The following is an 11,106-nucleotide window of genomic DNA, read 5'->3' as shown; positions in this document are numbered from 1 at the left end:
ATCACATTAATGTTGTTTAAGTAATAATGTTGATTCAAAAATTCAAATTTAGGTTCAAATTCATGAAAGGTTTTACAGGTGTTGCAGCAAACAATAAAGCATGGTCTTAATATGGCTTGAACTTGGGCTTTAAACAATGGAGGATATAGAGCCTTACCAACTTTTCTTGGCATTTATAGTCAACAACTCTTTTAGGCTTTGGATTTTGTGATTAAGGAGGTGAAATCTCATGCTATTAAATACTTGTGCTAATTTTGGTTCATAATTATAATCCTTAAAGAACATTATGTTGAGTGAGGATTAATTCTAGAGGCCAAGAAAATGAGGAGTCACAAGATGATATATTTGATAATAATTATTGTTTTGTAGATATTAAGAATGAAGTCATATTTTGACTGTTCAGAATTGGAGAACTAGAGGCACTAGATGTTGGATATTTTTCAACATCTCAAGCTACATTCTAGCTTTGATATGGTGGTTTGCATGACAAGAAACTTTTTTGCCTTCTTTCTTATGTTATTTCTTTTCTAAAATGCATATATTGTGAAGTTTGCTTTTTAAAAATATGTACGGGATTAAGTGAACTCAATATTGATTATTTCCCAGATAATTTGATAACTATTATTTGAGAAATTATACCCTTTCAGGGCTCATGAGACAAATTGATGAAACAATATATTATTATGAAATAATTTGGAGAATTTAAATTATTTGGGAGATCAAGGAGGCAGTAATATAAAAACTCATTGATTTAGCTTGGGAGCTACACTCTTTTAAGGGTTATGATGTAGCTTTATGGAGTTCCAACTAATACAAGTATTTGTTTCTTCAATAGTTCTTTTTGTGTGTTGTGTTGGGGGTATATTTGTAAGAACAATGTAATAAGGGGGGGATTTATTTTATTAGTATAAGTGCGGAAGAGCCCAAACCTTAGAGATCAGAAACAAACCATCAAAAAACAAAAGGCTGTCACAAAAATAGAATGATAGAGTTGCCCAAGACGTAACCAAAGTTAGGACTGGGTAAAACTTTTACAATTTTATTCCTTTTCTAAACTAGGAACAACCTTAGTCTAATTAACATCCCTTTTCCTTCTTTGTAATACCGTTAAACCATTATTTTTATCAACATACAAATATTCAGGTGAAAGGGATAGCGAAACACTATTAACAACCCCCAAAAAAGAAATCAACAAAAAGATGTAGGGAAACAAAATTAAAATGAGAAAGAGTACAATTATTAGGGATAACAAATTTCTTAGAATAAACAATAGAGGAATTCTTAAACCTAATAAAAGACAAGCTAGAAGCTACCATTTTTTTCATTTGAAGCTGTCTAGCAATAGTAGAAGAAACAGTAGATGAAACATTAATCCCAACATTTGTCATTTTATTGTTAGAAGTATATTAGTTTAAAAAATATCATTTGGAGAAACAACAAAGGAATTCTAAATACCAACAATAAATAAAGTGTCAATGTAAGATTCAAAAGAATCCCAAATTAGAGATGAGGGTGTAAAAGACTTTGAAACACAAGAATCATCCAAGAATACTATAAGATCTTCAATAATAGAATTTTCCCTCCAAGAAGAGGAGGACATGCTAAGGCCACATGAACAATTGGAGGTGAGATGTCTTGTAGCAAAAAAATATCTATATCAAAAAGGAATTCACTCATAACCAATCAACTAGGTCTAAGAATAATTCTTCACTCTCAAAATAATATCCCCCAAGAGAGCTTTAGAGAGATAAATTTATACTAAAATATATTTAAAAAAGCTATGGTAAAAAAGTAGTAGTAGTAGTAGTAGTAGTAGTTGTAGTAGTAGTAGTAGTATTAGTGGTGGTAGTAGTAGTAGTAGTAGTAGTAGTAGTAGTAGTAGTAGTAGTAGCAATAGTAGTAGTAGTAGTAGTAGTAGTAGTAGTAGTAGTAGTAGTAGTAGTAGTAGTAGGAGTAGTAGTAGCAGCAGCAACAACAGTAGTAGTGGTGGTGGTGGTGGTGGTGGTGGTGGCAATAGCAATAGCAGTAGCAATAGCAGTAGCAGTAGTAGTAGTAGTAGTGGTGGTGGTGGTGGTGGTGGTGGTGGTGGTGGCAATAGCAGTAGCAGTAGAAGTAGCAACAACAGTAGTAGCAGCAGTAGTAGTAGAATTATCCACCCATAGAAAATACCCTTAGGCATTCCCAGTAAGGGGAGATAAGGATGTCTCACCCAAACAAGGGAAACATTAATTGATTCCTTAAGAGGGTTAAAGGAAGGCAACAAAGCATGAAGCATGAGAGGGTGTAAAATGGATGTTTAGTTACCACCTTCAAGAATAGTATCTTTGTCAATAGAAGAAAGAAAACCAGCAAAAAAGAAACCCCTATCATAGGGGTAAACCTCAGTCTTACTGTCCACCAAAGGATACCAATGTGTAGAGATTTAGCTATTTAGATATAGTAGAAAATACAAAAGATAGGAAAACCTATAGAATAGGCCTATTTTAGAGAAAAAATCTCATTATCTATCACTCCATGTCTCAACATGACCTTACCAGAGATAGGGGACAAAGGCATAGAAATACAAAATGAATCCCTAACCTAAGAAGTGGTTAACAATATTCTCCTTAACAAGTTTACATAGGTTTTATGATTGGAACTGAGAGAAAGGGGTGATAAACACGGCTAGATCTAAGAACATCCTTTCAAGGCAAAGCCCCAAAAAGAGCATCCACAATATCATCTAGAATAATGGAGATACTTAACACCCAACCACCAATAGTAGCCCTATCGTAGGGACCCTACAACAACAATCTTGTAGCTAAAACCAAATTTACGAGGCTCATAACTAGTACTATTAGCAACTTCAACCCCCAAAAAACTAAGGCAAACAACTAAATTCAATGTAGGACCATTGAGTAGGAAGGGGAAATTCAAAAAGTAGGAATGAGGGACCCTTGAGTAGGAGCCATTACAATCATGATTTTTGACAATCACTAAGGGGGAAAAGTTATCAGTGGTTATTATATTACATTATTTACCAACTTCCAACATATTATTATGACTGTTACAAGTGGTTATTAAAAATTATACATTTTCTCCTTGGTTTAAATATGTTTATTGTTCATCAATTGATAAGTCAAACATTTTATCCTTCATGGACATGGTTCAAAAATGAAATTTGAGGTGGCTAAAACAACCAAACTCATATGTTGTTGCATGGTTGCAAAAGGAATACAAGGTAATGGTTAATAAATCTATGATAAAATTTTCTAAGATATAATGTTGATGAATGCTTGTAACCTATTATTGGGGAGGCTATGCCAATTTTAATAGTGAGATCGACATAATGGAAGGGTGAACACTTAAAATATGATTAATAATGTTTGGAAACATAGGTTGATGCCTCTAAGGAATAGAGAATTTTAAATTTATAACAATGAACATTTGGTAGGCTAATGGAAGTTCATGGATGAATAAAAAATATGAGAATATTTATTTTACATTAATTCTTAAATCCTATAGTGCTAAATATGATGGAAGGATTGTTGTAAGGAATAAGGAGATGCCAAATGAGATTCTAAATATAATTATAAGTGTATAAATATTGAGAACAGAGACACCTCAAGTAATCCACTTTCAACTAATCTTTGAGAAATGGTGTGTTTTTTGGGATTTTCTACCTTCCTCTAGAACTCATTCAAATCTACATAAACCCAGTTGGTATCCATAACTTTTGGTAATGAACTTTCAAACCCATTAAGATGTTTGTACCCTAGGTATTTGAATTTCATGTTTATTGTTTTAGAAGGATTTTGATAGAATTTCCTCTCTAGTCAAGCAGTTCTCCAATTCCCAATTCAAAAACCCTAACTTTATGCGAAATAAGCACAATAACAGTTTCAGAAAAACCTACCTTTCCTACAACAATTGTTGCAAAGCTATCTTTGTACGTTGCTCTTGTATCTATGCTTGGTTTCTTCCTTTATGCATAATCAATCTTCCTAATGAAGCTTTTTATGGAAAAGTGTAGGGCATTACTCGGGCCCCTCACAATTAATGCTATGTACTCTTTGATGTCATGACCCTGAAACCTTAGTTATAACCAAGGGACTTGCCAGGTAAGCTGTTGTAAAAAATTGAAAGTGATTTGAAATTTCTACATAAGATTTTGACAAATACAAAATTAAGATTCACAACTATGAACATGATGGAACAATATATTATTATGAAATAATTTGGAGAATTTAAATTATTTGGGAGTTCAAGGAGGCAGTAATATAAAAACTCATTGATTTAGCTTGGGAGCTACACTCTTTTAAGGGTTATGATGTAGCTTTATGGAGTTCCAACTAATACAATATTTGTTTCTTCAATAGCTTTTTTTGTGTGTTGTGTTGGGAGTATATTTGTAAGAACAATGTAATAAGGGGGGAATTTCTTTTATTAGGATAAGTGGGGAAGAGCCCAGACCTTAGAGATTAGAAACAAACCATCAAAAAACAAAAGGTTGTTACAAAAATATAATGACAAAGGTGCCCAAGAGGTAACCAAAGTTAGGACTGGGTAAAACTTTTACAATTTTATTCATTTTCTAAACTAGGAACAACCTTAGTCTAATTAACATCCCTTTTCCTTCTTTGTAATACTATTAAACCATTATTTTTATCAACATGCAAATATTCAAGTGAAAGTGATAGTGAAACACTCTTAATGACCCCAAAAGAGGAATCAACAAAAAGATGTAGGGACACAAAATTAAAATGAGAAAGAGTACCATTATTAGGGATAACAAATTTCTTAGAATAAACAATAGAGGAATTTTAAACCTAATACAAGACAAGTTAGAAGCTACCATTATTTTCATTTGAAGTTGTCTGGCAATAGTAGAAGAAATAGTAGACGAAACATTAATCCCAACATTTGTCATTTTATTGTTAGAAGTATATTAGTCTAAAAAATATCATTTGGAGAGACAACAAAGGAATTCTGAATACCAACAATAAATAAAGTGTCAATGTAAGATTCAGAAGAATCCCAAATTAGAGATGAGGGTGTAAAAGACTTTGAAACACAATAATCGTCCAAGAATACTATAAGATATTCAATAATAGAATTTTCCCTCCAAGAAGAAGAGGACATGCTAGGGCCACATGAAAAAAGCTATGGTAAAAAAGTAGTAGTAGTAGTAGTAGTAGTAGTAGTAGTAGTAGTAGCAGTAGTAGTAGTAGCAGTAGCAGTAGCAGTAGCAGTAGCAGTAGCAGTAGCAGTAGCAGTAGCAGTAGCAGTAGCAGTAGCAGTAGTAGTAGTAGTAGTAGTAGTAGTAGTAGTAGTAGTAGTAGTAGTAGTAGTATTAGTAGTAGCAGTAGTAGTAGCAGTAGCAATAGCAGTAGAAGTAGCAATAGCAGTAGAAGTAGCAGTAGCAGTAGAAGTAGCAACAACAGTAGTAGCAATAGTTGTAGTAGCATTATCCACCTGTTGACAATACCCCTACGCATTCCCAATAAGGGGAGATAAGGAAGTCTCACCCAAACAAGGAAAACATTAATTGCTTCCTTAAGAGGGTTAAAGGAAGGCAACCAATCATGAAGCATGAGAGGGTGTGAAACCCATGTCCAGTTACCACCTTCAAGAATAGTATCTTTATCAATAGAAGAAGAAAAACCAACAAAAAATAAACCTCTATCATAGGGGTAAATCTTAATCTTTCAGTCCACCAAAGGATACCAATGTGTAGAGATCTAGCTATTTAGATATATTAGAAAATAACAAAGATAGGAAAACCTATAGAATAGGCCTATTTTAGAGAAAAAATCTCATTATTTATCACTACATGTCTCAACATGACCTTGCCAGAGATAGGGGACAAAGGCATAGAAATACAAAATGAAGCCCTAACCTAAGAAGTGGTTAACAATATTCTCCTTATCAAGTTTACATAGGTTTTATGATGGGAACTGAGAGAAAGGGGCAATAAACACCGCTAGATCTAATAACATCCTTTCAAGGCAAAGCCCCAAAAAGAGCATTCACAATATCATCTAGAAAAATGAAGATACTTAACACCCAACCACCAATAGTAGCCCTATCATAGGGACCCTACAACAACAATCTTGTAGCTAAAACCAAATTTACGAGGCTCATAACTAGTACTTTAGCAACTTCAATCCCCAAAAAACCAAGGCAAACAACGAAATTCAATGTAGGACCATTGAGTAGGAAGGGGAAATTCGAAAAGTAGGAATGACGGGACCCTTGAGTAGGAGCCATTACAATCATGATTTTTGACAATCACTAAGGGGGAAAAGTTATCAGTGGTTATCATATTACATTATTTACCAACTTCCAACATATTATTATGGCTGTTACAAGTGGTTATTACAAATTATACATTTGCTCCTTGGTTTAAATATGTTTATTGTTCATCAATTGATAAGTGAAACATTTTGTCCTTCTTGGACATGGTTCAAAAATGAAATTTGAGGTGGCTAAAACAACCAAACTCATATGTTGTTTCATGGTTGCAAAAGGAATACAAGGTAATGGTTAATAAATCTATGAAATTTTTTTCTAAGATATAATGTTGATGAATGCTTGTCACCTATTGTTGGGGAGACTATGCTACTTTTAATAGTGAGATCCACATAATGGAAGGGTGAACACTTAAAATATGATTAATAATGTTTGGAAACATAGGTTGATGCCTTTAAGGAATAGATAATTTTAAATTTATAATAATGAACATTTGGTAGGTTAATGGAAGTTCATGGTTAGATAAAAAATATGAGATTATTTATTTTACATTAATTATTAAATTCTATAGTGCTAAATATGATGGAAGGATTGTTGTAAGGAATAAGGAGATGCCAGATGAGATTCTAAATATAATGATAAGTGTATAAATATTGAGAACAAAGACACCTCAAGTAACCCACTTTCAACTAATCTTTGAGAAATGGTGTGTTTATTGGGATTTTCTACCCTCCTCTAGAACTCATTCAAATCTACATACCCCAAGTTGGTATCCATAACTTTTGGTAATCAACTTTCAAACCCATTAAGATGTTTGTACCCTAGGTATTTGAATTTCATGTTTATTGTTTTAGAAGGATTTTGATAGAATTTCCTCTCTGTCAACTCCAATTCCCAATTCAAAAACCCTAACTTTATGTGAAATAAGCACAATAACACTTTCAGAAAAACCTACCTTTCCTACAACAATTGTTGCAAAGCTATCTTTGTACGTTGCTCTTGTATATGTGCTTGCTTTCTTCCTTTATGCATAATCAATCTTCCTAATGAAGCTTTTAGGGAAAGTGTAGGGCATTACTTGGGCCCCTCACAATTAATGCTATGTACTCTTTGATGGCATGACCCTGAAACCTTAGTTATAACCAAGGGACTTGGCAGGTAAGCTGGTGTAAAAAATTGAAAGTGATTTGAAATTTCTACATAAGATTTTGACAAATACAAAATTAACATTCACAACTATGAACAATTTTTTAAAACTTTTTATCTCTTTTGTTTGGGAACGAGTGATGGAATCCGACATAATTTCATAACCTCTTGCGAGGAGACCGTGGATATTGCCGTTGCTCAATCAATTCGCATGTCTACTTGCGATGAGACCATCGATATTGTCGTCGCTCAATAATATTTGCAAAGCCATTACCGCCACTTGAAGCTCAATTTAACTTTTACTTTTAAAATGAATTAAAGAACTTTCCAGACACGAGAGCGTCATACGAATATCTAAACAACGCCTGGAATATTTTTTCGTCGCTTTCTGTGCAAAAGAAATAAATTAAAATTGTCATCGTTTCCAAGAAGTCTAGCAGAAGTGCTTCGGTTTTTATAGTTTATAAAAATTGTGCAGCGTTTTGGTGGGAAGAAATGTGTTACCTTCCCACCTTCCTTCTGGCGGAAAATCCACCGAAGAAGATACAGTAGATCTTGTTTAAATGTTTGCACCTTAAATGTGGATTGGAATTTGCAATTTACGAAGTGTAACAGGCTTAACTTTCTTGGATACTTTATGCATGAGAACTGTAGTTTTAAGCGAACGCCGGCAGGTTGAAACATAGCCGGACAATGAAGGAATCTGCAGCTGAGAAAATTTATGTTGCCGTTGGCAATGATTTGCATGAGAGCGCCTCTGCTCTCAAATGGGCGCTAAAAAACTTGCAAGCAGCGTTAATAGTCCTCCTTCATATTTATGTTCCACCTCTGTTTATACGATCCGGAAGTAAGTATTTAAAAGATCAGATAACATTCATATAAAAAAATATGTAGATCCGATTGTTTTCTTTTATAAATTTGGAGCTATGCGATTACAGCGGGGAATATTCCTGTAAAGCAAGTAAGGAGTGAATTGAAGGAGGCCTACGAGAAGAATGAAAAGAGGGAGATCGACAGTTGCATGAACAAATATTTGCAGGTTTGCAGCCGAGCCAGGGTACGAATCTCACGGACTCTACAAAGAGATTTTTTGTTTTGTTGAGATGACTTGTGTACATGTGCCTTATCAAATCCGTGAATGTCCAACAGGTGAAAGCAGATACTTTGATTGTTTCCAAGCTTGATGTTTCTAAAGGAATTGTTGAAGAAGTTCGGAAGAGGGGTATCACGAAACTTGTCATCGGCACAACGTCAACACGCGGTGGCCTGTCTAAGTATGCACAACAATATTCTATTTCTAGCCTGTAACATCGTCAAATTTTGTAAATAGTAATGGACTGTAACATTTTCAATAAAATATTACAGAAGGCTGAAGATTCAAGGGCCAGGAAAAGCAGATTACGTCCGAAAACACGCGATCAACAGTTGTGACGTGTTTATCGTATGTAAGGAAAATCTTGTGTCAGAGGGAAAAGGTTGTGCGGTTGAAAACGGTCAGTGATCTATCCATTTCTGTAAAAATAAATTTTTGGCTTTTATATTACAGTGGTAGTTTATGAGTGCTGCGCTTTTTTCTTATTTGAAATTCGACATGATTGGAAAAACTGTCAGTTGATTTTGGCCGATCTTTCTCTGTGGAGCCAAACCCCGAACAAGGCTTGAGAAGCTCCAGTGAAGCTTCCCATAATTTTCCAGTGGATGGAGATTCTACGGCAGCTTCGTCAGAAGATGCGAATGATGTCCTGTCTGAGCCTCAATTATCTCCAGTATTTCCTCACCTTCTTAAAGATCAAATTCATTCCCTCAAAGTTTTCTCAGATTTGATCTCTTTTCTAAAAGGTTCACGACAGTTGCTAAATATAAGGTTCGAAAAATGTAAATATTTTCTTACAAATATTCGTAATGGAATGCAGGAGGCGAGTAGAGATATCGAAATCCTGAAATTAACGGAGGTGTTGGGGAAGGCAAAAAGAGAATTGGAAAGGGAAACCATAAGACGTATGGAAGCAGAGGCGGCTGCACTGAGATCTCATTGCAAGGTATGGCACAGCTTTTTCTTTCATATTATCTAAGATGCAATGTCTGAAACTCTTAAACTTTCCTGCATTTACCAGCTTAAAGAATACGAAGCCGCCTTAGAAGAAGCAGTGAAAGAGAAAGAAAGCGCGATCTTAGAATCAAAACTTAAAGAAGACGAGTGGATATCTCTGCTCAACCGATTTTCAATTGAACGAGACGATGCTTTCCAGCAACTCGAAGCGACACAGAAGAAGCTCGCAGCGGTGGAGAAACAAAACTACCGCATTTTGCAAGAAAAGGAGGCTGAAATTAAGAAGCTTCAAGGCTGTTTGCGTTCTGGGCCTCGAATCGAAACGTCATCCACTTCTTATGCCCTTCAAATCAGGGAATATTCCTTCGACGAAATTAAAGCGGCAACCTGCAATTTATCTGAGAGCTTAAGACTCAATGTCGGTGGCTATGGCAACATTTACAGAGGCGCAATAGGACAAACAACGGTTACAGTTAAAACCCTCAGGGAGGACACTTTACAGGGTTGGCAGGAGATCCGACGCGAGGTATAAACATAAAAATTAATCTAAAACATCGCAGATTTTGTTCTTCGTTGATATCTTAGGGGTTTTTATAATATTCTATTTGCAGGTCAATATTTTAAAAGGTATCCAGCATCCGAATTTGGTGACGATCTTAGGAACCTGTTTCGAGCGAGGTTGTATAATGTATGAGTATATGCCCCACGGATGCCTGGCAGATCGTCTGAGCGGTAAAACCGGCACTTCACCGCTCTCTTGGCGGGAAAGAACCCGAATTACCATGGAAATTTGCTCTGCTTTACAATTCTTACACAGTTTAAAGCCGGATCCAATAGTCCACCGCGACCTTAAGCCCGAAAATATACTCCTCGACGAGAATGATGTAAGTAAAATCACTAACTTTGGTCTCGCTCGTCGTCTACCAGAAGTTGTACAGGGAGAACCAGAGCCAAGACGTACATATTTGTATATGGATCCAGAGTACATGGGCAGCGGCAAATACACAACCAAATCCGATGTATACAGCCTAGGAATGATCATCCTTCAGCTTCTTACAGGGAAATCAGCGCTGGGACTGGTAAATGAGGTAAAAAGTGCGCTTGGTAGTGGAGAATTGAAACAGATTTTGGACCCTTCAGCAGGTGAATGGCCTTTTGCGCACGCTACTCAAGTGGCTGAACTTGGATTACTTTGCACGGAACAAGTAAGCGAGAAGAGGCCGGAGCTTGAGCCAGCTGTGATGAAAATGATGGATAAGCTTCGAAGCTTTAAAATCGCTGAAACTGACGCCGCCAGGCCTCGCACAGTTCAGGTTACAGATGGTCCGAGTTGCTTCTTCTGTCCAATAACTAAGGTAAATATCAATTTGTACTCTTGTAAATATCAATATTAAAGTTCTAGGTTTTTAGAAATGCTATTTTGATTGACATTGACAGGAAATTACTGTTCGATAAGAAAATTTAATTTAATTTGCAGGATATTATGCAGTATCCTTGTGTTGCAGCAGACGGGTTTACATATGAAAAGGAGGCCATCAAAGAATGGTTTTGTCGAGGACACGACACATCGCCCATGACAAATGTAAAGCTTGAGCATGAGTCTGATATCTAACCATTCGTTGAGATCAGCCATTCTACAGTGGCAAGAAGGACACATTTAACTTCAAAATCTGGTGAAA

General features: G+C 35.6%; 1 protein-coding gene across 1 annotated transcript; it reads left to right on the top strand.

The window, feature by feature from the left end:
- Positions 1 to 8,070: 8,070 nt before the first annotated feature.
- Positions 8,071 to 9,959, top strand: LOC131045398 (U-box domain-containing protein 33-like). Its single transcript, XM_057978984.2, has 7 exons — positions 8,071 to 8,224; positions 8,316 to 8,434; positions 8,527 to 8,651; positions 8,743 to 8,870; positions 8,989 to 9,143; positions 9,291 to 9,416; positions 9,492 to 9,959. Exons 1-7 carry the CDS (start codon positions 8,071 to 8,073, stop codon positions 9,957 to 9,959), a joined length of 1,275 nt encoding a protein of 424 aa, XP_057834967.2.
- Positions 9,960 to 11,106: the final 1,147 nt, after the last annotated feature.

Source organism: Cryptomeria japonica, chromosome 4, assembly GCF_030272615.1.
Source record: "Cryptomeria japonica chromosome 4, Sugi_1.0, whole genome shotgun sequence".
NCBI classification, from domain to species: domain Eukaryota; kingdom Viridiplantae; phylum Streptophyta; class Pinopsida; order Cupressales; family Cupressaceae; genus Cryptomeria; species Cryptomeria japonica.
The sequence above is the reverse complement of the archived record's forward strand: the minus strand, read 5'-3'. Positions and strand labels throughout refer to the sequence as shown.

What these genes read in the sequence shown, in the direction of transcription:
- LOC131045398 (XM_057978984.2), top strand. Translation starts at nt 8,071, where the DNA reads ATGAAGGAATCTGCAGCTGAGAAAATTTATGTTGCCGTTGGCAATGAT. An exon ending in TCTGTTTATACGATCCGGAA is followed by an intron (nt 8,225 to 8,315) that starts GTAAGTATTTAA and finishes ATGCGATTACAG; the next exon opens with CGGGGAATATTCCTGTAAAG. An exon ending in ACACGCGGTGGCCTGTCTAA is followed by an intron (nt 8,652 to 8,742) that starts GTATGCACAACA and finishes AAAATATTACAG; the next exon opens with AAGGCTGAAGATTCAAGGGC.